The following is a 26,282-nucleotide window of genomic DNA, read 5'->3' on the forward strand; positions in this document are numbered from 1 at the left end:
TAAGGAGTTTAAAACATTAAACGGAGAAATAAGAGGTTGAATGCAAATTGTTTGACATAATTCCTTTCAGCAATTTGGTTTAGTTTTTTGGGACATTCAAGGGTGCCCATTACAGTGGTATCAGAGCTATAAGTCTTGCCATCCTGTGGAGGTCTTATAGGGAATTTGGAACAGTCGGATAGAGGGAAAAGTGTTTGACGAAATGTCAAAACACTAAAATCAGAAATAAATAAATAAAACACAGGCTAAGCATTTATGTTTGAGCATGCAACAAGGGCCTTATAATTTCTGCGATACCAGAGCAAGACAAAATAGGATTTCAGACTTGCAAAGCAAACAGTCTAGTACATCTGTGCAAGTGGACATTGAATCCAGCCATACAGACACAGAGGAGATATTCTTTGATCAGGACAACAATATGGGTGATCGAGATGACAGGAATACAGGATTAGGCGAAGGCGGGAATGTCGGTCCAGATTAGGGGGAGGTAATGTTCAAACAGTTACTGGATACATTAGAGCAGGGGCAGCGTATGCAGCAGGAGCAGAATAGGCGAATGGACATGATGTTGCAACTCATGGCTAGACAGATGGGTGTCAATATTAATCCAGGTGATGCCAACAACAAAAACAATAACAATGAGCGAAACAATAACAATGGGGGAAACAATAACCATGGAGGCCAAGGCAACAACAATGGTCCTGAGAATAACATTAATGGTAATAATGGACACGGCAACAATGGGAATGAGGCTGATAACTTTAGACACGTTGCATGCTCAGCGCGGACTGCGAGCTCGAGACCTCTTCTACTCACTTTCCCACCCAGAGATCCGATTCAACCAGTAAACGAATAGAAGATTAGCGAATTACAGGATCAGTTCAGGAGGGACTGGGAGGCTAGTGGACCTAAGTTTCAGGCAAATATTTCCCTCAGAGATTATATGGACTTGAGGATGAGACACATGCCTAGAGCAGGAGGGAGGAATCAAAACTTTGAGCTGAGAAAGAAAGTTGGAAAACTTTCTTTACCTTATTATGATGCTTCAGGGAAGATGGCTGCACGAGCTTGCGTGCAGAAGGTAGATACATACTTGCAGCTAAATCCTATGCCTGAAGAGGAGGCTATCAAGTATGCGGCTATGCACTTGGATGGCGTTGCACATGAATGGTGGCATCATGGCATGGTGACTTTGGGGCATAATCAGATTACATCCTATGAGGAATTCACCGAAACATTGATTGAGAGATTTGACACTAGGGATCCCGAGTTACATTTCAAGGAGCTAGCACAGTTAAAACAGTCAGGTTCTATAGATGCTTACATTGCCGAGTTTCAACGCTTGTCTGTACTTGTTATTGATATCTCTCCTAGGAGATTGGTGGTGTTATTTTGTGATAGTCTTGCTGATCCATTACGAGGTTGGGTGAAGGGACATGATCCACTCACCTTAGCTAAAGCAACTAAAAAGGCACGAGATTTAGCCCCTTCGGTATACAAAGGAAAAAACCATTCAACAGATTCTTCCTACCGCAAGGACAAAGACAAAAAACCATTTCAAAAAGAGTATAGCAAACCCAAAGAAGGATCAAAAGGACTAGACAATGAAACCTTGAATGAACTTCGAAAGAAGAAGTTGTGCTTCCATTGTAGAGAGCCTTGGGACTTATCTCATAAATGTTCTCTCAAGGCTAAGGCAAATCAAATGGAGTATTTTTCAGCAAAAGAGTCAGAGTCAGAAGGGGAGGATCAGCACTCCGATTCAGATGAGGGTAACACTATAGAGGAGAGCAGCATTCCTAAGGATGATAGATCGTTGGCACACTTGACAGGGGCCCAAAAGGCAATCACATTTAAGGTCAAAGGTACTATCCAGGGGCAAAAAGCGATATCTCTTATTGACACTGGGGCTACACATAACTTCATAGATGCACAGTTGGTAGCCAGGAGAGTGTTACAGACAGAGGAGCATGATGGGTTTAGAGTCATGGTGGCTAACGGTGATAAATTATTATGCACTCGGAAGATATCTAATCTTCGCATCAGGTTTGGAGATGGCTACGAGTTGGAGGATGAGTTCTATGTTGTGGACATGGGAGATTATGATGTCATTCTCGGCATGACATGGATGGCTTCACTAGTTGAGTTCACACTCAACTTAGCGAAATTGGAGATGAGATTCCAGCATGAGGGCAGAACTATGGTACTTAGAGGACTTTCAGATGGAGGTTGCAGAGTAGTGTCCTTGAGGAGAATGCAGAGACTTTTTCGTCATGATGACATAGAGTGGGCGGCAGAGTGCTACATTATGCCAACTTCACCACAGCCACAAGAAAAGAGTCATCCACCAGATATCCAAAAGATACTTGATAGACACGCTAAAGTATTTAGCGATATTCCTCATGGGGTTCCTCCCGACAGAGGGATGGAACACGTTATTGAGCTCGAGGAGGGAGCCAAACCAGTTATGATTACTCCCTATCGTTATCCTAAGAAACACAAGGATGAGATAGAGAAGGCGATTAAGGATTTGTTGGAGATGGGGCATATCAGGCCCAGTAAGAGCCCCTTTGCTTCAGCAGTAGTATTGGTAAAGAAGAAGGATGGGACGATGCGCATGTGCATCGATTACAGGGCACTAAATAAGAAAACAATTAAAAACAGGTATCCCATTCCTAGGATTGATGAGCTGATTGATGAGTTGCATGGGGCATGCTTCTTTAACAAAATTGATTTGCGATCCGGATACCATCAGATCAGGATGAGAGCAAAGGACATTGAGAAAACAGCCTTTCGATGTCACTATGGCCACTTTGAGTTCATGGTTATGCCATTTGGTCTAACCAATGCACCCGCTACATTTCAGAGTTGTATGAACCAGGTATTCAGGAAGCAGCTGAGGAGATTTGTCTTGATCTTCTTTGATGAGATCTTGATCTTCAGTAAGACCTAGGAGGAGCACTTACATCATCTGGAGGAGGTGTTATCTATTCTGGAGAGAGAGTCATTGTATGCCAAGGAATCTAAATGTGAGTTTGGCATGACTGAGCTCCTTTACCTTGGGCATATCATTAGTGCAGATGGCGTTCGGGTTGATCTCGAAAAGATTAGAGCTATTGTAGAGTGGCCTACTCCCACAAACCTTACACAGCTTAAGGGATTCTTTGGTTTATGTGATTTTTATAGGAGGTTTGTTAAGGGATTCTCACAGATTGCTACACCCTTGATAGATCTTACCAGGAAAGGAGCCTTCGTGTGGACAGGGGCAGCACAGAGGCGTTTTGAGCATTTCAAGAAGGTAATGTCTTCATGTCCAGTTCTAGCTCTACCGGATTTCACAAAGCCTTTTGAGCTTCATTGTGATGCATCAGGTGATGGGATTGGACCAGTATTGATGCAGGAGAAGCATCCCATTGCATTCGAGAGTAGGAAGCTCCAGGGAGTTGAGAAGAGTTATTCTGTCTATGACCGGGAGATGTTGGCCATAATGCATGCATTGGCCAAATTTCGATCATATTTGGTAGGTGGACGTTTTGTGATCAAGACTGATCACAACAATATTAAATACTTCATGAGCCAGCGTGATCTTAATGACCGGCAACAAAAATGGGTGACTAAATTGCAGGCTTATGACTTTGACATAGAGTTTGTCAAAGGTAATTAAAATGTGGTGGTTGACGCCTTATCTCGGAGACCTCACTTATGTGCTCTAGCAGAGATTTCAGGAGATTGGAGAGATCGGATTATAGCAGAGTACATCAAAGATGCTTGGGCTTCTGGATTGATTTCAAGTACCATACAGGATGATCGCTATGAGGTGATAGATGGATTGATCAGAGTTCAAGACAGGGTTTATTTGATTCCGTCATCACATTTGAGAGAGGCGATACTGAAGGCATTTCATGATGCACCCATAGCTGGACATCCGAGGGTTTTCAAGACCTACAGGCAGATCCAAGAGCGGTTTTCATGGAAAGGGCTCAAGGATGATGTTCAAAGGTATGTCAGGGAGTGTGTGGTTTGTCAACAGAATAAGGGAGAACACACATTTCCTGCAGGTTTATTACAGCCCTTGCCCATTCTTGATAGGAAATGGGAAAGTATTTCGATGGACTTCATCACTGGTTTACCACGAGTGCAGGGAAGGGATTGCATCTATGTGGTGGACCGCTTGACAAAGTTTGCTCACTTCTTTTCTATTCCGTCCACTTACACAGCAGCACAGGTGGCAGATCTTTTCTTTAGAGAGATATTCAGGTTACATGGGCTGCCCAGATTCATTGTCAGCGACCGGGATAGTAAGTTTATGAGTGTTTTTTGGCAAGAGTTGTTTAGGTTGTGTGGTATAGATCTTACACCTAGCAATAGTTATCATCCACAAACAGATGGGCAAACAGAGATTATGAATAAATGGGTGGAAGGATATTTGAGGAACTATGTAACTGCACAACAAAAGGCTTGGATCAGATGGTTGCATATGGGAGAGTATTGTTATAACACCACTTATCATATTTCCATTAAGATGACTCCTTTCATGGCACTCTATGGTTATGAAGCACCTAGCTTCATGGATTTAGTTTTGGGAGACAGTAGAGTGCCCAAAGCCAAAAACTTATTGCAGGATAGTCAGGACATCCTGAAAGTGCTCAAAGAGAATATACAACAGGCCCAAAATCAACAGAAATTGTATGTTGATCAGCACCGAATAGAGCGTAGCTTCGAGGTAGGGGATATGGTTTACTTGAGGCTACAACCATATAGACAGTCATCGCTCAAGAAGAGCAGAGCTGAAAAGTTGAAACCTAGATTTTATGGTCCCTACAGGGTGATTCGCAAAGTGGGCAAAGTCGCCTATGAGCTTGAGCTTCCAGAGGGCAATCGAGTGCACAATGTGTTTCATGTGTCTAGGCTTAAGAAAGCCATTGGTCAGAGTGTAATGCCTTCTGCAGATTTACCCCCTTTCGATGAGGAGGGGAGCTTGTGTTAGTACCCGAGGCTATTCTGGACACCAGAGAGAGGAAGCTTAGAAACAGGATAGTGAAGGAGTATTTGGTTAGATGGAAAGACCTGTCGGAGGAAGATTCTACATGGGAGAGTGAGCAGGTTATTCAGCAAGTTGGACTAAGATTGCTTGAGGAAAAGCAATTTCAAGGGGGGTGGATTGTAATGTCCCCATTTTAGCAGTTGACCAAGTGTGTGTGCGTTAGCCTTGTTCTACATGGTCCCGAGGGCTAACGAAGGGTTTAATAGAATCCTGGAGTGTTTTGGCCTAGTCATTTCCAGTTTGGGCCAAAATGAAGTTGTTTTACTCAGTTTCAGGCATACTTACTATTTTTACTAAGTTGGCAGGACACAGTGCAGGTCAATTTTGGTGATTGGATTTGATACTCCTCGTTGAGAGCTTTCCGATGAGCTATCACTCGCATTATTCGGAGTCCAATTGCTAATACATTTTAATGCCTAAAGTTTTATTAAAGTAACGTCTAATTTAATTGTAAAATATTAAAGTGTTACTTTAATATTTATTTTATGGGGATGTGTACCCAAGGGAGACATAAGGGGTATTTTAATATATGTTTTATATATTACACATCTTTTGTCCCACATTACCCATATGAGTTGAGCGGACCCTTGGAAATAGAATAAAAGGAAGCATTTGTGGCTTCATTAGACAGGTTGAATATGAGAAGAAATTGGTGTGTGAGTTGCAGCTCCATTCTTGGCATTTGAGGACGTTTATCCTCTCTTGTAACATTCTACAAGTCATTCCCTTAGGGTTTGGCCTTTGAAATTCTTTGTTATCGGCTTCATTATCAGGCAGTTTAGTTGCATTTCCAGCTACAGGCAGATTTGGTATTTTGCTCATATCTTCTTCGCTACTTGTCCGACGCTTATGCCGCTTTGAGGGAATGATATTACGAAGGTAGTGGACTGATTGAAGGACAAAGTACTGTAGCAGCAAATTTGAAAGCATGGGCTGGAGTATTATGTCAATAATGCTGAAGTAATTAGTGAGTTGATAAATCTGCCATGTATTTGGTTTTATGAATTCTGAAAATAACATTTTATTGGCAGCAGTTCATTTCCACTTTGCATTTATTGTAGTTTCTTTCTTGTTTATGTTGTATGATACCAATTCCATGCACAAAACACAACAAACAAATAAACGTTTGATTTCCGGAGTTATAAGGGGTTTAAAACATTAAACGAAGAAATAAGAGGTTGAAAGCAAACTGTTTGACATAATTCCTTTCAGCAATTTGGTTTAGTTTTTTGGGACATTCAGGGGTGCCCATTACATATATCTGTCAATATAGTCTAGTTAATTCAGTTTCCTTATTTCACACTGCATTCATTTAAGTCTTAAGTTCTACTTTGTCAACTAGTCTTCTTGACCACCTTAGCCCACCAAAGGACTAGTACAAGTGAGGTGTAATTGGGTCAATTTATCCCTTGAGGTTTCATCAATCTCAAGGGTGGAGAATTTCCTCCTCCACGCTTGTAAAGTTAAAAAAATTCTGCTATGGGAATGTATTATGCACAAAAGAGAGCCACGTAAAAAAGAAGGAATGTCAACATATTCATATATGATCATAAAATGCAATCCCATTTCAATTAAAAAAGGTACCTTAATTGCACAACAATTTGATGCAATTACCATTAAGCTATTTCATTTAATCAAAGATAACTAGTGCATTATTTAAGCATATCAAATTAAAACCAAACTACATTACCTGGTGCGTAAAAGCTGAGCATCCGATTTGCATGGTACCTGCATGCCATTTATTTTACTTGATTAATCTGTTTGCACTTCAATATAAATTAATAACTCAGCAAAAAAATATTACGTTTGCTTTAGTGAAAATATAATCATTTTATACCCAAAAAATAGACACCAAATTCAAATCAAAACAATTCTCTCACAAAATGGAAGGTAAAAAAGAAACATGGGACAACACCAAAACCGCCATAAACCCAGACAACAATATACCCAAACCAAAAGAACAGCATTAACCTAGATACCAAATAGGATTACACAAGGAATCATCATATCTAGCGGAAACAATTTGGTTTCTATGTTTTAATTATTTATAGACCTAATCATAATAGTAGGAGAAATGAAAACAGCATGAAGCTTTTTAAGCCAATGAAAGCTTTATGATGGTCCAAACATGACAAAGTTGATGCAAGATTTGTCATCAATTGGTTTTGTTGAAGAAGTATCATGTAATTTCAAGGGCGTTAATAACCTAGCTTTGCCATTTACTATACGTCAACACACTTTGGGGATGTGTCTCCCCCCAAAATCCCAACACCTCCAAGATGGGGACACACCAAGGATTGGGGGGACGTTCATCTAGCATTTCCAATAGCGCCACCCATCCGTCGTTGTTCTAGCAGAAATGCAAGAATGTCTGGGCGTTCCCTAAGAGGAAAGGGGGACAAAAATGCATCCCTCAATCCCTCCAAGGGACAGATAGGCATCTCCCATAACAGCAAAAAATAAAATTACTTTTTAAAAAGGACAATTTTTTATATTTTATTGGTCATTTTGTAACCCTATGGCATGTGGAGCCCATCTCTTGTGATATCTTAGAGCCATCTCATGTGGAGACCGACATAACCATGGAGACCATAAGGGCAGGTTTGGAGAAGTTTGGATGTAGCATTATCATGGATGGGTGGGCAAACATTAGGAAATGTCCACTCATCAATATCATAGTTACATGCACAGATGGTCCATTTTTTCTCAAGGTGATTGATTTTTTTGTGCATCATAGGGATGTTGATTTTCAATTTGACATCCTTCAGACAGCTATAGAGGAAATTGGGCCCAAAAATGTCGTCCAAGTAGTGACTGATGCAACAACTGTGTGTGAAGCTACATGTAGGCTTATTGATGCAGCATATAGATATATTTGGTGGGCTCCATGTTGTGTGCATGTCATGAGCAATGCACTCAAAGACATGGGGGAGATTGACTATATTAAGCGAGTCGTTAGCAATGCTAGAGATGCGCAACTATATATTTGTAACTATCGCACTTCACATGCACTCTACGGAAGCTTTGTGCAGGAGTTCCTGAAACCAGTTGAGACTAGATATGCATCCTGCTTCATTCTTTTGGAGAAAATGATTGACTTATAAGAGCCACTGTAACTCATGGTTATGACAAATAAGTGGAATTGGTGGGATTCATTCAGGACAGAGCAGGGGAGAAGGGTGAAGGAGATAGTAAAGAGTGATGTATTTTGGAGTGATGCAAAATACAGTCTCTATCATCACTCCAATTTTCTAGGTTATCAAATATGGGATTAGGGATGTGCCTAGCCTCAAGGAGGTGTACAAGTGCATTAATTCTATGCTTGGCCAAACGAAAGCAGTTGTATAACAAAGAGGCCCCATTTTAATATTCTACAATCAGCACATTCAGCCTATTATTCAACGCAGATGGGGTAACCTAAATACTCCCTTGCACATGGCTTCTTATGCATTGAATCCAAAGTGGTCCATGCCTAGGCCTGGTAGAGTTGCATTGATTCAAGATGAAGAGGTGATTCATATCATGCTACTCATTTTATTAATTTAATCATCTTTATATCTTATACATCTTGATTTTTTTTTATAACTAGCATCTTCTATTTGCCAATAATTTGAATTTTTGAATTTTTTGTTTCTTAGGTGAAGGGTTCTTTAATTGGTAGGATGTATAAATCTGAGGCCAATGGGAAGGTTCACACTGAGTGGACCAAATTTGCTACTCTTAGGAGTTACAAAGTTGCGAAAAAGGCGGACCTAAAAACTATGGCACAGGAGGATCCAATTTTGTGGTGGATTGGTCATGGATCAAAATCAATGATACCACACTAACCATTCGTTTGTTGTCTTAGGTATCTAGTTCATCAACTTTAGAACCTATTTATTATGTATTCAAGATATGTTTTGACTTTTAAAGTTTAAACGTTTTATGTTTTTAACTTTAAGGGAACTTAAGAGTTTTCATCTTTTCTCACACTAGTTGTTTGATTGCTATCTCAGGTGTATAGTTCTTCAGCTTCTAAGAGGAATTGGTCTACTTATAGTCTCATCCACTCTCTTAAGAGAAACAGACTTACCTCTCAAAGAGAACAAAAGCTAGTGTTTGTAAATAGTATCTTGTGTATCACTAGTCGTAGGACACGTGTACAAAGAGTGTTAGAAATAGGGAATACTGAGAGGGGGCTGAATCAGTGTTCCACAAACTTTTGCCCAACTATGTATATTTTCATAATCTTTAAGCATGTGTATATGATCAAACTAAAAAGTAAACATAACCATAACACAATGCAACTCATAACACCATTATTTGTTAACTAGGGAACCCCTGGCCAAGAGAAAACCCCGGTGGGGATGGTACCCACAAAATAATCCACTAATCAAAAGTATCTTGTGATGATATTGCCCTATTAGGAGTCTATAACATCCGTATAGTGTATTTGTCCTTGTTAGACGACTAAGCCTTGTTAGAAGCCTCAACTCTATTAGGAGTTGTTATTACAATACAATAAGTTGCAAGATGAGCCTACTACCCAAACATGCATATAAAATAGTACAATCTATATACAAAAGGTATAGATACAAAAACCTTTCTGACAATGCTGATATCTTCAATATCTGATTTGTCCCCTATAGCTTTCTTCACCAAAATTGATCATACAGCTGTACAATACCATAGAATCATCAAGTTCGCATCACTACTGATTCTAAAGAGTGCTTCAAACATTAAAACATTACATTACAATGCCACACTTATTACAAAGAAAAAATGTATTCCTTTATACCAAACTGCTTAACCAGTCGGCCTTTAATACCTTGCACATTTCCCAAAACTTGAAATAACTTTTTGCTAAGTGAGGGTTAACATCTAGTATGTCATCCCAACCTTGGAAAGTCATTGTTTTGGTAAAACAAAACAATCCCTTAACCAAAATGCCTTTTCTCTAGCATCTACTCTATTCAGCCTGTTATGACCTATACCTGGAAATCTGTCCATAACTCTGTCCGTGACTCCGTACAGCAAATCTTCTTGAGCGCTTTTAACCACATGCTTATTACATTATGTACTTCCTTCCCTCAAACACGCATATTCTCAAGTGCTTCCAATAAACCGTGCTAAAACAAAATGTATAACTATTCCTAGTTTTCCTAAATAATACTTAGACAATTTTCTAAGTCCAAGCATCCAAAACTTGATATCCTATTTTGCCTTCTTCATAGTAGGTGTATGTTGTCATAAATGACAACTCTATATCATTTTATTAGAGCTATCAGATTTCCACAATCCATCAGTGTTGTGATTTGATTTCTGGATTTGATTGTGTGAACAATTTTTTACATCAACATTTTGGGTCACACTCCGTGATCCATCATCAAGAGGCATGCAAGAGAAGAGAAGGAGAAAAAATATATATATCCTGACATATCCTCCTAGCCAAATTGCCAACAATCTCCCCCTTTGGCATCGATGGCAACATGTTGGATAAATTGGCTAGGAAAAATTGGCTAAGTTTCAAAAACTTCAAAATTGTGGCTTTGTGAAATTTTCAAAACCCATGGAACATCTTCATCCTACATATAAGATGGTATACATTCATACTATACTCTTGTACTCCCCCTTTCACTATACGTTATCCTACTTATAACTCCTTAGAATGAAGTATACTTAATAATTTACAATTTTCCTCAATACTCCCGCTTTGACATCAATGGCAAAGGTGAGTCAAAATTTTGTTACCTCCTCTTCTTCAAGCTTGTTGATTGTTAATGAGTGCCATGTTCTCTCCAAAGTTCTACTTCAAGCTAGTGAATTATTTCTTCCAGGTGTCCTTGACTACTTCTGATATGCTAAGTAATGCACATAGGCCATAGGATGCTATTTCAACTGCACTAAGATCAAAATAAACAAATCTAGCAAAGGATTATTTTGCATCTGTACATTTGTTAAGATACCTTTGCACGTGGACAATTTTCAAGGTAAGGTGTTCCCTCAATAGTGAAAATTTCTTTGTAGTCATTTCCTTCTACAACTCAAGTAGCTTCAGCTCATTGTGATCATTGTTGATCCTTCTCTCCAAATATGTGATCTGTGCATTTGGATCTTTTAGTTCATCCACAACGCTTTTCAATTATGTCTCCTTTTCCTTGATCTCTTTCTCAATGTCTTTGGCGTACTCAAAAGATAAAGTACATTTACCATACAAATCTTTTCCTTCTTGCAAGCATTTCCTTAGTTCTTGTTTTGTGATCTCATATTTGATGTTCCCATGTTTTTCATCCTACAAAAAAAAATTGTATGTCCCAAATTATTGCAAATTTGACATGCTATCACATTGTTTCCATATCTAGGTCCAAATTGATTAGTCCGCAATCTGCAATTTCTAGCAATATGTCCAAAATTGTTGCACTTAAATACATAATTCCATTTCTTATGACATTTTCTGCTCTCAATGGTTTACTAGTTGCAAGGTTAGTACCTCCATATATTTCATTATTATTATTATATCTAGGTTTCCTACATTCATTAGATTTATGTCCATAAGCAAAACAATTATAACAATAATCAGAGAAAGGTTTAGTATACTTACGTGTACCATCTTTCTTCATATGTCCAATTTGATTAGATGCAAAGCATCTTCCATTAAATTGTTTCTTCACTTCTTCATGTTGTTTAGATGGTTTAGGTACTTCTTTGTTCAGATCTTCTTGTTGTTTAGGTTGTTGGTTCACAAGATCTGGTTACTCAGTAACTTCAGATCCTTTATCTGATTCTCCTTCAGCATATCCAATCCCTGTCTTGTCATAAACAAGTCTTTGTGCCATTATCTACTCATCAAGCTTTTCAACGCTAGAATACAACTTCTCAAGATGTTGTTTTGTTTGTGTAAGTTCTCCTTTAACAAAATTGTTATACTTCTCAAGTTTTGTATACTGTAGCTTTGTAGTCTCAAGCTCATATGTCACCTTGGTAAGCTAAGATTTCAGATCTGCATTCTCAGATCTCAAATCTGATTGATTTTTCTTTTCATCTTCTATCATACTCATCTTAAGATTGGTGATCTCAAGCTCATGCTATAGAATCTCGTTCTCCTTCTTAAGCTTAGAAACTAAATTATTATCCTTGATCTGATCATTTGACTCTTTCTTCTTGGATTTAGATGATTCAATCTACTTTTTCAATTTTTGAATGAAATCGTGTGCATCTCTAAGTTCGATCTTCCTTTTGTTTCTTTCCTCTGTAACTACATCAAGTTCCTCAAAAGCTTCCTCCCAATTCTTCTGTAACTAATCCATATCCATAGAGATCTTACTCAAGTTGTTAGGCCTCCTCTAAATAACTGTGCTCGGATACCAATTGTTAGAAATAGGAATACTGAGAGGGAGGAGGGGGAGTGAATCAGTGTTGCACAAACTTTTGCCCAACTATGGACATCTTTAATAATCTTTAAGTATGTATATATGATCAAACTAAAAAGTAAGCATAACTATAACACAATGCAACTCATAACACCATTATTTGTTAACTAAGGAAAACCTGGCCAAGGGAAAACTCCGGCTAAGGGAAAACCCCAGTGGGGATGGTACCTACAAAATGATCCACTAATCAAAAGTATCTTGTGAAAGATATTGACCCTGTTAGGAGTCTATTACATCCGTATAATGTATTTGTCCTTGTTAGACGACTAGGCCTTGTTAGAAGCCTCAACCCTGTTAGGAGTTGTTCTTACAATACAAAAAGTAACAAGCTGAGCCCACTACCCAAACATGCATATACAATAGTACAATCTGTAGACAAAAGGTACAGATACAAAAACCTTTTCTGACAATGCTGATATCTTCAATATTTGATTTGTCCCTCGTAGCTTCCTTCACCAAAACTGATCATACATTCGTATAATACCATACAATAATCAAGTTCGCATCAATACTAATTATACAAAGTGTGCATTCAAACATTATAACATTACATTACGATGCCACACTTATTACAAACAAAAAGTGTCTTCCTTTATACCAAACTGCTTAACCAGTCAGCCTTCAATACCTTGTATGTTTCCCAAAACTTAAAATAATTTTTTCCTAAGTGAAGCTTAACATCCGATATGTCATCTGAACATTGTTAAGTCATTATTTTGGTGAACCAAAACAACCCTTTAACCAAAATGCCTTTACTCTGTCATCTGCTTTGTTCAGCCATTATGACCTGTACTTGGAAAATTGTCCATAGTCTGTCCATACAGCGAATCTTCTTGAGTGCTTTTAGCCACATGATCATTACATCATGTACTTCCTTCCCTCAACCGCGCATAGTCTCAAATGCGTCAAGTAAACTGCACCAAAGAAAAATGTATAACTGTCCCCCGTTTTCCTAAATAAAAATTAGACAATTTTGTAAGTACAACATCCAAAACTTAATATCATGTTTTGCATTCTTCATACTAGGTGTATATTGCCGTAAATGACAACTCTATATCATCCTTACATATCCTCCTAGCCAAATTGCCAACAAGGAGATCCCCGCAGCATGATGGGATGTATAGCCAGCCAAAGGAGCCATCACAGATTGACAAGGATGAGGATGCTTCAAATGTAGGACTGGTTGGTCTTCCTTTCACTACTCTAGAAGATCCTCATACTTTTGATATCTAGAATTCTTCTATTTGCTGAATTGCGTATTTAAAACTTTTATATTTATTGTTCAATATTCAATTTTCCACATTCATGTTCAAATATTTAGTAATTCTAACTTACTATTTTACATATTTATTTCTTATATTATACATATTTTCATAACTAGCATTTTAAGTACTACATGTATAATATATAGTATATACGCCTCCCTCTTGTCCCCTGTCAGCATCCTCAAATTGAGGCCCCTCTGCCCCCCCTCCCCGAAATCCTATGCCCTCATTCCAACGTCCCCCCTTCCCCCAGGGTAGCGTAACCATGATAAACATATAGACTATTTTTTGTGCATACCGAGGGAGATAATCACTAGACAGCATAATTAGTTGTTACCATTAAAAACTGTACTGCTGGTTTACGTAATAGAGTCTTAAACCTTTAGATAATTTGCTCCGCTCCTTTCCTAGGAGAGAAATCAATATCATGGATTTACCACAAGATACTTTGAGGTCTACTCAAATGATTTCTTTCTGTGATTATCGATTATAGAATATTGCTCAATTCAGATGTGGAAGTACTTGTAACTAATTATTTGAATAAAGGTATTTAAGGACGAAGTTCCCAGCAGTTACTCTGATAAATTAGTCTGCAGAATAAACCACTTAGTGACTCCGCTGCATTCAAACCATTGTCCCAGGTTGAATATTGGACTAAATGAATTATGAATTATGAATTCCAAAAGCATTAAATTTAGTCATTGTGTCATTTAAAGGATCATGAAAACTTAGAAAATGGCCAACCGATTCAAGAGAAAACAACGGAAAGTTAGTTCTGAAACTTGAATGTGTGATCTAAGGTTTCGTGTTCAATGCTTGGGTTTGACTATCGAGGGCCTCTGACAAACTGACCATATACATGTGCAATCTCTTTGGCAGTGGTAAGTTGGGTAAGTAATCTCCTTCCTATGCTATTAATTCTTGTACATTTGCCTTCCTGCCATTTGTTCTTTCTTCGCTAGTTTTTCTTGAATTTTTTGGTGGTGCCCTGTGTTAGTTGGTACTATGGATCCTGAGCAAAGGGGTAGAAGAAGACACTAGTCTGCCTGTCTATCCTGACCCCAGCCAAAGCGATGTGATAGGATCTAACCCTAAGCATGCTAAGACTTTTGTGGAGGCTTTGGCTGCTGATATAGTCAAAGAGCATTCTCTAGTCAAGCCAACATGTGATGTTGACGAGGCCCTTGGTAGACCATCTAGTCCTATTCAAAATGATCTGCATCTAGAGTTGGCAACCCTACCTCGGATGGTAACATTGAGACCCCTTTAGCACCCTCGACCAAGGATGGTGAGTTTGCCACAAACCAAGGTGCTATGAATAACAACAGGTTATTATGGGTTGAATCAAGGATAACATTGCTAAAAAGAAGACTTATAAGTCTGGGGGTGATTCCACAAAGTTGGTTCATAATTATGTCATTAAAGGATATGAAAAATGTAGAAGAGATGGTATGTAAACCTGACTCCGTATCCTGAGGGAATGTTTCCCGATTCAAAGTGAGGTCTCTGGTTTCAGAAATTGAAAGCAATAATTCCTTGAGTATGTTGGTTCTGGTTAGGGATGGGGATTGTCAACATTCCATTCAGTGGAGAGCGGAACTAGGAAGTCTTCTACGAATAAAATGGTGAACAATTTAGATCCCCGCCAAGGCAAAGAGACTACTGCTATTAGTGTTAGCAATTTCCTAGATCTAGAGAAGAATCTTGAGAGTAGGGACAACCAGGGTTGTGACCAGAAGATGGATTCCATTGATTCTGGTGGTACCATGGTTGGCGGTGCTCTTACACTGACCGCGCAGGAGTATGAAGAGGAGCCTCAGCCCCTTGTTCGCCCTAATCTTGAAGTATTCCTAGCTCTAGTAGGAGTGACTTTTATACTTTTCATGAGCATGCCAGTGAGGAAGAGCTTAAAACTCTGCATCAGAGGCAGACCCTACACCCTGTCAGAAAAGTTGACAAGCTGATTCCACTTGGTAAAGGGAAGGTGGACAATCTCATAGAAAGTAAGAGAAAGAAGAACATTTTGATTAATGGGGAGCCTAACTCTTAAAGATTAGAGTTTAAAAATAAGCTTCTCCAGTGATTTTATAATTTCAAGGCTTCTAGTGAGAACAATTTGAATTAAGTTGTTAAAGATGTTTAGAATTGTATCTTGAAATGTTAGTGGTCTGGAAATTCCTGACAGGAAACATGTGGTTAGAAGATTTCTTAATTTGGAGGGAAATAAAGACTTTGTTCTCGTAGAAGAAGTGAAAGCAGAAAGGTTCAGTTTGGAGACTAAGATTCATTTGGTTGTTCAATTCACTAACAAGCATGAGAAGGGAAAAGGAGGTGCAGTCATTCTTATGACCAAAAAAAGGGTGCAGGTGTGATGTATAAGCTCTGATGGTACAAGATCATTTGGAATATTTTCTATTTATACACCCAATGATTATAGGGAGAGAAGTAATCTATGGAACTGGGTATGCAGCCTGCCTGATATTCCCTGGATTGTAGGTGATGATTTTAATATGATTGAAAATAGGAGAGACAAATACAGTAGTATAGACCTAGAATGGAAAGGTAATGAAAAACACTTCTGGTACAGATTTAAAGCCAAATACAATATTTTTTATTTGATAGAAGGCAGGAAAGATGAATGCAAAAATATTTGGTTTACATGGTGTAATGCACAAAAGGGTGGAAAGAGGATATGTTGCAGATTAGACAGATTCTATGTCAGCAGAGATGTCTGTAAGTTGGTTGATTTTTAAAAAGATGGTCATTGGTGGATGGGTACCCATACACTCTATCAGAGCATCACCTTATCAGTTCCACAGTTGCCATGATCATTGAGGACATTGTCAGAAAGGAAAAAATTACTGCTTTATTTTTAATACTTCCCTATTAAAAGATCAGGATTGTGCGAATGCTATCTTCAGATTAAGGGAAATTTATTAAATGGGCACTTAGAGAAAATGTCAGATTGAAATTAGAATAGCAATGTGAAAGGATGGAAACTTTGTTTAAACCATTGGCAAAAAGTATACCATGAACAGGAGGAAGGTGAATCAGCTTCAAGCACGGTTACTTAAAGCCTGAAAGAAAATTCACGATGATCTTGAGAATATCCAACTCAGCATAGAATTGGATAATGCCAAAAGGTGCACTGCTTGTGCCTAAAAGTGCTAAACAATGGAAGAACCTTTCTATTGGTGATGCCCTTATCAATTAGCATAGTTTTACCCCCGCTAATTCTAGAGCGTTTCATAGTTTATGGAAAGCATGGGAACTTGTCAAAGTATGGTTACAACTATAGTTTCCTTGATGGATACAAATAAGATATATGGATCTAGATCACTGTGATAGAATTTGAGGCATAAAGGCAAGCCTCTACCATTATTACAAAGATGTTCAGCTAAAAGATGGTCAGAACTTGGTATCAAGTGTTTCAGGGATATTCTCAATAATGGGATCCTCATTGAATGGATTTCTTCGAGTATGAGATTCAGCATCCTAAATCAAATTGGAGAACATATTTGATGCTTAGAGAGGCCTGCCAGGTGTTCAACACCCCAGTCTCTAGTGTGGGGGAGGGTGAGCAATTCTCTAATTTTAAATGGTGTGATAGTTCTTTGCTGTGCAAAATTAATGCCAAAGATATATACAGATTCCAGAGCCATTGCTAATAATTATTCTACTTTTGATCATATTATATTATTAATGTATGCTGGAATCTAAATCATTATAATATGTTTTATCAAAAGCACTTTAAATATTATGGCCATATGTTATGAAGCCTAAAAAGGCCTGTTTTAGATGGTTGCCATCCTGCAGAAACTTCCTTTCAAATAGCATTCTTCTGGTACTAATCTTTGTCCTTTATGTAGGAAAACATAGTCTGTTAGACATATGCCTTTTGATTGCTTATATGACAAAAAAATTTGGTAAATGTTCTGAAATGATTTTATTAATTGGAATGTAAATAACGGTGAAAGACATACAGAAATTATCTTTTGTTGTTATAATAATCTGGAAAAATCTATGATTTTATTTGGTTATCTCTAACTACTGAAATTTTATGCCACCTACGGATGGGAATGAGGAGGTGTTTAATGAAAAAAGGAGAATGCTTGCTGAGTCACATAAGACACTTGCCTTTTTCAATATTTCTTTGCAGGTTGCTGTTACAATGGAGATTTCAAAAGTGAAGTTCCATAAGCTTCTTGAAGAAGGGCTAATGACTGTAAATAGGCAAGAGATGAGGTATGCCCAAACATGGTCATATAACACTGAGACAAACCCAACCATCCATAGGCAGCTTATGGAGTTATAGAATAAGGTTAATGAATTGGAAGCAGAGAAAGCAGTTACAAGCAAGAAAGATAAGAAGCAGCATGTTCTAAGGTTCTTTAACAGTCATAGAGACTCTTATATAGAGGTGGTCAACTGGAATGAAGACATGTCAGTGGTCCATCCCCCACTCAGACAGCTCAAATCGGATGAATTTGATGAGAGCGGAAACCAGCTATTAATGTTGTTAGTGGATTACTTTTTTCATATTCACTCATATCTATAAACTGTTTCAAATTTAAAGGTTTGTATTGTACAAACTGTTGTGTTTTTGCACTTTTGATCAGCTAGTTTTAAGCTGATAGTACTTAAGATCTGAAAACCATATCTGGTATATCTAAGATGTGATGCGTTTACTCAATATTTAATATATAAAAAAAAATTGAAAAATAAGAAAAACTAATAAAATGGTTTATCTATTGAAAATTAAAGAAGTTAACCTACATCTGGAGAAATGTTATACTATTTGAAATTTATAGATCCAATAAACTGTCAATAGTATGGAAGATGTATATGCAAATCATGGAGCCAACGTTCAGGATGGCTCTTGTGTACTCTTGTGTCCTTATGGTGTAGCCAACTCTAAGTTATGAAGCTAAAAATTACAATCATCAAGCATAAAAAATGTCAATCCAACATCAATGGCTATTTCAGGCATCACTTGTTCCTTGTAGGTAAAAGACACCTATTTTTATCCTGCTCGGAGGATGCTGGGCTCTAGGAATAGAAAAAGACTGTTGGTGTTTGCAGTTTATGAGAATGGAGGAGTTGTATAGTCCTATAAAGAGTTGGAGGAGGACTATAAGTTTTGCCTATTCTCAAAGAGATGTTAGATTTTGCATACATGTATAGTACAGAAAACAAAGTGACAAAATCAAGGCTCTATATCCAACGAGAAAGTGAGTTGCAAAATCAATTTGATAAGATTAAGTCAAGAGAATGCAAGATCTTTTGAAATGCATCTGGTTTGGCTCTAAAAACGTGTCGACAATTACTTGAGATGCCTCTGGAATTTCCTCGGAGGTTGCTATCTGAAGGAGCCGTAGATCAGGATATAAAGGAATATTTACCATTCTTAACACTTCCTCCATGAAAGATTACAACATCTTACCTCTACTTCATCAATCAATTGGTGCAGTCCTACTTGCAATATAAACAGTTGTAACAACTGACTCCAGAGCTTTACAACTCTCAGAGTCTCCAATTACAAGCCAAGCATACATAAATGCATCACAGAAACTTTTTTGTATATAGTGAAAGTTTGGCAAAATGAATTCAGAAACATAACTTTTTAAAGCTATATTGTAAGAATATCTAATTCTCCCAGAGAAACAAAACATAAATGAAAACATATGTAGTCAGACATGTTAAGAGAACATCAAACAGAAACAAACCAAATATAATCAGAGAAATTCAAGAGAATGTGATTTGATGGTAATGTAATATGTCGATTGAAATCTTCATCACTGCAATAAGACAGCCCATAACTCCAGTGTGCATCTATGGTCTAACCAGTATGAAAGTCGTTCAAGCGTGGCCCAGTTAAAAACTAGAATGATTTAGAACATGCAATCCAAGCATAGCCACCCAGTGCTAGAAGGCAACCCATAACCTCAACCCAGCATTCCCAAGTATATTTGTACACAAATATAGAGCCGAAGAAGAATTATGTCAATACATATTTACACAAATTGGCAACATCAAGTTTCCTACAAGCTAGCGCATTAGGTTTGAAAGCTAGGAATACAAAAAATCACCACATAAGATACTTGGAAAACAATCCTTATGCAGACTTTTACATGGGTTTTATACATCAATGTGGCTCTTGGAGGGGACTTAAAATATATTTTTTGCATCATCTGTATGTATGCACGTGTATCATCTGCTCATTTAATATATTGTAGTTTGTTGATTCGGGGATGTAATTCTAGGCACTTCTAGTAGATAATTTGAATTAAAGTACAAGAAATTTGCATTGAAAAGTTCTAAAAAGAAAAAGATCAATATGAAGTGGATCATTATAGCATGAGAGGTTGTACCAGGGGATATATTTGATCTGAGAACCTCCTTCCTACTTGATTTTTATGATCTTATCAGGGACCCTTTTGTTCCAATCATGTAGAATTTCTACCAATGAGCGAGTTATATAAAATGAAGCAGGTGGGTTGTCCAGGGACACTGCATAGTTTGTATAAGGAGTTCCCTTCTTAACTGAAAAACTATCCTTATCCTTCTCGCTTGCTTTTATGCCCAATACACCTCTACCAATCTTATCATTATTCAAATCGAGTCTAACAGATTCACTAGCTGATAGGTAGTTGGATGAACCGTTCACAGGTTCATGCTACTAGTCTTCTTGAAAGACTTATAGAGTGTATTCACCACACCACTTGACACCTATAGGATCTTCATTGCCAATGGATCCCCTGGTCTCTCTATCCAACCCAACTACCAAGAAAGATTCACCAATCAAGCCTAAACTTGATGCATTCTTGCTTTTCTAGCCTTAGCCCTTAAACCACCTTAAAGGCTCTTAACCTCCAAATCTTGTAATTAGCCTTACAGAGGTGTGGAGGTGTCTCCAAAGACTTCAATTCAACCAACTAGGGGTGTTAGGAGTCCCACCTAGTTCACTCTTCATCTGATTTCACCAACTTTTCATAAAACAGATCTAAAAGGCTACTAGCCCAATTAGGTCTCCTACTCCAAGAAAACAGGGATTTTCTCCCAATTCTTCCAAAGAAACCCTGTAACTTTTTTTGGGATTCTTGAATCATATGCCAACCCCTCAAGGAGTTTTGGGGTCTTGGGGTCACCACCTTCCGTACAGTATCCTAACTCAAATTGAGTGAAATTAAGGGTTTTTGGGCTGTCACTGGCTCCTCTGCAAGTTGGAAAGTTTTAGGCTAGTAAATGGATTGGTGTGACCACTTCCTCTTCACCAATGCTTGGCAAGACTCCTATCTTCAAATTCATAAAAGAATTTTGACTCTAGCTATGCACCTCTGCAAGTTATGTTGTCTGCAACTTAGTCTTCCCTAGTTGGACTCACGACAGGCTCGCCCAGGGCAAGACATTAAAAATAGCTCCTCTGCATTTTAGGGCCCAAGCTTCTGCATCATATATGTACATGGAGTCTACTCACTATTCCCAAGAGGCCGTTAAGAATGGACAGTGGGGAAGTGAGTTAGAACTCCATTTTTGCAAACTGCCTGGACAAAACCAGTGACAGTGCCAAAACAAAACTATTTACAAAAAGAAAGTAAATATGAACAAAACACCTAGTTAATGCCACACAAAATCAAGAAAACATCTAAAATACTCCATACATGTGTTACAGTACCAACTTCAATCCTCTGACTACCCACTATCATGAAATTACATAGAAAAATGCACTCAAAATCACTTTAAAACTTCCTTACTCAAGCTTCTCTCTGTACAATGGGTGTCCAACCCTGTACTTAGGTCAGGGAATGTCTTATGCAGGGTGGTTAGGTGGTTATTTACCCCTTAGGATTCTTTTGTCATCAAGTTGCAACATTTGGACAATGTTGTCCGAGCAACTTTTCAAAGTTGTAAAGTTGCAAAATGCAACTTTTACATCTTTTTGGCAATTTCTTGCAAAACTAACTAAATAAGTTCCAATGCTCATTAAACTTTAACAAAGACCTTAACCATGATTGAAACATGGTTCTAACCCATCCTAGACCCTGCTGATCTCATGCTGACATCATCATCAGCTCTGTGCAAATCAAAAGGCTTTACAACTTGTTCATCCCTAATTGCACCTAAAAGTGTCCTAAGACTCTTCAAACCAAACCCTGTTGTACTCCTACCATGGTCCACATGACCTTTAAACAAAAAAATTCCAAAATGCCCTAGAGGCACGCACACGCAACAAAACAAAACTTGAGTTGATTCAGCAACCCTTAGGTGCTGATGCACCACTAGCTCCCACCATGAAACGTGATGATCTGAAAGTGGACCTTGATCTTGCAGAGCAATAAGTTTTGGGGACATGATGATGATTAATTAGGCATGATGCCTCCATTGGATTATGAAATGTACTAGGGATCGAGGAAAATGGATATATACAACTGGGTGTTTAAAAATATTTCAGTTTCAGAAATTGTGTCCGCTGAACGTGTATGCATTGAAATTAGATGATGAAGTTAGAACCTGAATATAAGTAACGAAGGCAATGTATGAAGCATTGTGGAAGAATTCAAGCCGCAAGGTGGAGGAAGAAGGGAAGAGGAGAAGAGAATTGAGTTTTGATGAGAGCAGAAACCAGCTATTGATGTTGTTAGTGGAATACTTTTTTCATATTCACTCATATCTATAGACTGTTTCAAATTTAAAGGTTTGTATTGTACAAACTGTTGTGTTTTTGCACTTTTTATCAGCTAGTTTTAAGCTGATAGTACTTCAGATCTGAAAACCATATCTGGTATATCTAAGATGTGATATGTCTACTCAATATTTAATATAAAAATAAAAAACAAAAAGAAGAAAAACTAAGAAAATGGTTTATCCGTGGAAAATTGAAGAAGTTAACCTACATCTGGAGAAATGTTATATTATTGTAAATTTATAGATCCCATAAACTGTCAATAGTATGGAAGATGTATATGCAAATCATGGAGCCAACCTTCAGGATGGCTCTTGTGCACTCTTGTGTGCTTATGGTGTAGCCAACTCTAAGTTGAGAAGCTAAAAATTACAATCATCAAGCATTAAAAATGTCGATCCAACATCAATGGTTATTTCGGGCACGACTTGTTCCTTGTAGGTAAAAGACACCTATTTTTATCCTGCTCGGAGGATGCTGGGCTCTAGGAATAGAAAAAGACTGTTGGTGTTTGCGGTTTATGAGAAAGGAGGAGTTGCATAGTCCTATAAAGAGTTGGAGAAGGACTATAAGTTCTGCCTCTCAAAGACATGTTAGATTTTGAATACATGTATAGTACAGATAAGAAGTGACAAAATCAAGGCTCTATATCCAACGAGAAAGGGAGTTGCAAAATCAATTTGAGTAGATTAAGTGAAGAGAATGCAAGATCTTTTGAAATGCATCTGGTTTGGCTCTAAAAATGTGCAGACAATTACTTGAGATGCCTCTGGAATTTCCTGAGAGGTATCTATCTGAAGGAGCGGTAGATCAGGATATAAAGGAATATTTACCCTTCTTAACACTTCCTCCGTGAAAGCTTACAACATCTTACCTCTACTTCATCAATCAATTGGTGCAATCCTACTTGCAATATAAACAGTTGTAACAACTGACTCCAGAGCTTTACAACTCTCAGAGTCTCCAATTACAAGCCAAGCATACATAAACGCATCACAGAAACATTTCCGCACATTGTGAAATTTTGGCAGAATAAATTCAGAAACGCAACTTTTTAATGCTATATTGTAAGAACATCTAGTTCTCCCACAGAAACAAAACATTAATGAAAACATATGTCGTCAGACACGTCTAAGAGATTGACCGTCACACAGAAACAGACCAAATATAATCAGAGAAATTCGAGAGAATATGATTTGATGGTAATGTAATATGTCAATTGAAATCTTCGTCACTGCAATAAGACAGCCCATAACTCCAGTATGCATGTGATAAGTTTATGGTCTAACCGGTATGAAAATCGTTCGAGCGTGGCCCGGTTAAAAACTAGAATAATTTGGAACATGCAATCCAAGCATAGCCACTCAGTGCTACAAAGCAGCCCATAACCTCAACCCAGCATTCCCAGGTATATTTGTACACAAATATAGAGCCGAAGAAGAATTACGTCAATACATATCTACACAGATTGGCAACGTCAAGTTTCCTACGTGCTTGCGCATTAGGTTTGAAAAGTAGGAATACAAAAAATCACCACATGAGATACTTAAAAAACAATACCTACGCAGGCTTTTACATGGGTCTTATACATCAATGCGGCTCTTGGAGGGGACTTATTTACTTTTTGCATCATCTGTATGTACACACGTGTATCATCTGCTCATTTAATATATTGTAGTCTGTTGATTCGGGGATGCAATTCTAGACACTTCTAGTAGATAATTTGAATTAAAGTACAAGAAATTTGCATTCAAAAGTTTTAAAAAAGAAAAAAATCAACATGTAGTGGATCGGTATGGCATGAGAGGTTGCACCAGGGGATATATTTGATCTGAGAGCCTCCTTCCTGCTTGATTTTTATGATCTTATCAGGGACCCTTTTGTTCAAATCACGTAGAATTTCTACCAATGAGCGAGTTATGTAAAAAGAAGCAGGTGGGTTGTCCAGGGACACTGCATAGTTTGTGTAAGGAGTTCCCTTCTTACCTGAAAAACTATCCTTATCCTTCTCACCTGCTTTTATGCCCAATACACCTCTACCAATCTTATCATTATTCAAATCGAGTCTAACAGATTTACTAGCTCCCACCATGAAACGTGATGATCTGAAAGTGGACCTTGATCTTGCAGAGCAATAAGTTTTGGGGACATGATGATGATTAGTTAGGCATGAAGCCTCCATTGGATTATGAAATGTACTGGGGATCGAGGAAAATGGATATATATAACTGGGTGTTTAAAGAAATTTTAGTTTCAGAAATTGTGTCCGATGGGCGTGTATGCATTGAAATTAGATGATGAAGTTAGAAACTGAATATAAGTAACGAAGGCAATGTATGGAGCATTGTGGAAGAATTCAAGCCGCAGGGTGGAGGAAGAAGGGAAGAGGAGAACAGGAATTTAGTGCTTCACTTTCAACTCCACCAAACCAAAAATTATGGACCTTTTCCTTTGACTACTTACCTACCATCGCTTACCTACTTCTTATTTTCATCAACTACTCACCTACGTCTTCCTGAATGGTAAACGGGGCTTCTAAAGCGAGAGGAGGAGGAAAGCGTCTGCCCCGCGACAAATAGCTGTGATTATACATTTATTTATTATTTTTATTATTTAATATTAAGTTAGAATTATAATGCAATTATTTTAAAATTTTAAAATAATTAATAAATTATCGTGAACAGCCATTTTGTCCGTTGGATGGCCATTTCAAAAGAAAGGAGCTACAATGTGCACACCCTAATTGTGTTGGTTCATGTGGAACGTCACATGGTATTCATAAAAATGTTTTTGGTCTTGTCATGTTCATTGTTGAGTGACCTATAATAAAAACTATTTGTAATCAATTTTTGAGTCATCCATCCCATAGGCTATTTTTAGCCTCGTGGACATTAAAATCTCATCTATCTATCTATCTATATAGATTGTTGATTCCTAAGTCATGTTGTCTATTAGTGTCCAACACTTGGTCATTCGCAAGGCAGGGTTGTTCAGTCATCACTGGGATCGAGTCATCCTATATAGGTCAAGTTAAGGATTGAATACTTGTAAATATTTCAAGTTATGTGCCAAGCAGTAGTTAATATTGATCGAGCTAATGGTCACTGAGTGCTCCAGTGATTGATGAGTTTGTCAAGGATAGTAATTGACACTGAGTGACATAGAGGCCGAGTAATTCAATTCATGCTGAGCACAATTAAGGCCTGAGGGACAATATGATGAAACAATTTATGTCGAGCATTAGTGTGATGTAAATGTCAAGTAACAGAGTTTCACATATTTGTTTAGAACGACACTTGATCTTATGTTAACTATTTTTATCGAGTTGGAAGCGTGTTTTGAAGATCGAGGAGGTAATCAAGGAGTGATTACGCATTCCAAGGAAGATCATTAATCCCTATGTGAGGCAATCCACCAACAAGAAAAATGCAAGGACTAAACGGCAAAAAAAATGAATCTAGATCATTGATTTGGATATCTAGAAGGTTCACCCAAGCATCTATTTAAGGAGGGTCTATATTACCTAGTTCGCATGTATGAGAGTGTGTGAGTATGTATAAATGAAGAGTTTGATTACATGCAAAGTTTTGGAGGTGAATCAGAGTGTTAAGGACAGTAGAGACTGGGCAGTCGAATGAACAGTTTTGTGCAAAGACAAAGAAGATCAATCACAATAAGGTGATATTATATTGTATAGAGGAGATCTAATATCAAGCATTGAAGTGATAACCAGAGGATCGGGTAGTGAACATTCTAATAGGTGTTTCAAGGGTTAAATCTCTTAACAAAGTAGCTTTAACAGGCTTTTGTGAATCTCCTAACAAAGTACTCACTTAATAGTGATGTAAAATCCTTTAATCAAGGTAGAATCTAGCAGTTCT

At 37.9% G+C, this 26,282-nt stretch overlaps 1 protein-coding gene across 1 annotated transcript in view; it reads right to left on the reverse strand.

Moving 5' to 3' along the window:
- Positions 1-24,852, reverse strand: part of LOC149568609 (DNA repair RAD52-like protein 2, chloroplastic) — a 123,788-nt gene extending 98,936 nt beyond the window's left edge. The window contains exons 1-2 of the mRNA XM_089821480.1: positions 24,216-24,852; positions 6,735-6,772 (exon numbers count right to left, since the gene is read on the reverse strand). Coding sequence (XP_089677606.1) covers positions 6,735-6,772; positions 24,216-24,583 — 406 coding nt within the window. The 5' untranslated portion in view covers positions 24,584-24,852. The remainder of the gene's footprint in view (positions 1-6,734; positions 6,773-24,215) is intronic.
- Between the last annotated feature and the right edge of the window lie 1,430 nt (positions 24,853-26,282).

The sequence above is a fragment of the Cupressus sempervirens genome, chromosome 3, assembly GCF_028749045.1.
Source record: "Cupressus sempervirens isolate cs-2001-9-10 chromosome 3, ASM2874904v1, whole genome shotgun sequence".
NCBI lineage: Eukaryota > Viridiplantae > Streptophyta > Pinopsida > Cupressales > Cupressaceae > Cupressus > Cupressus sempervirens.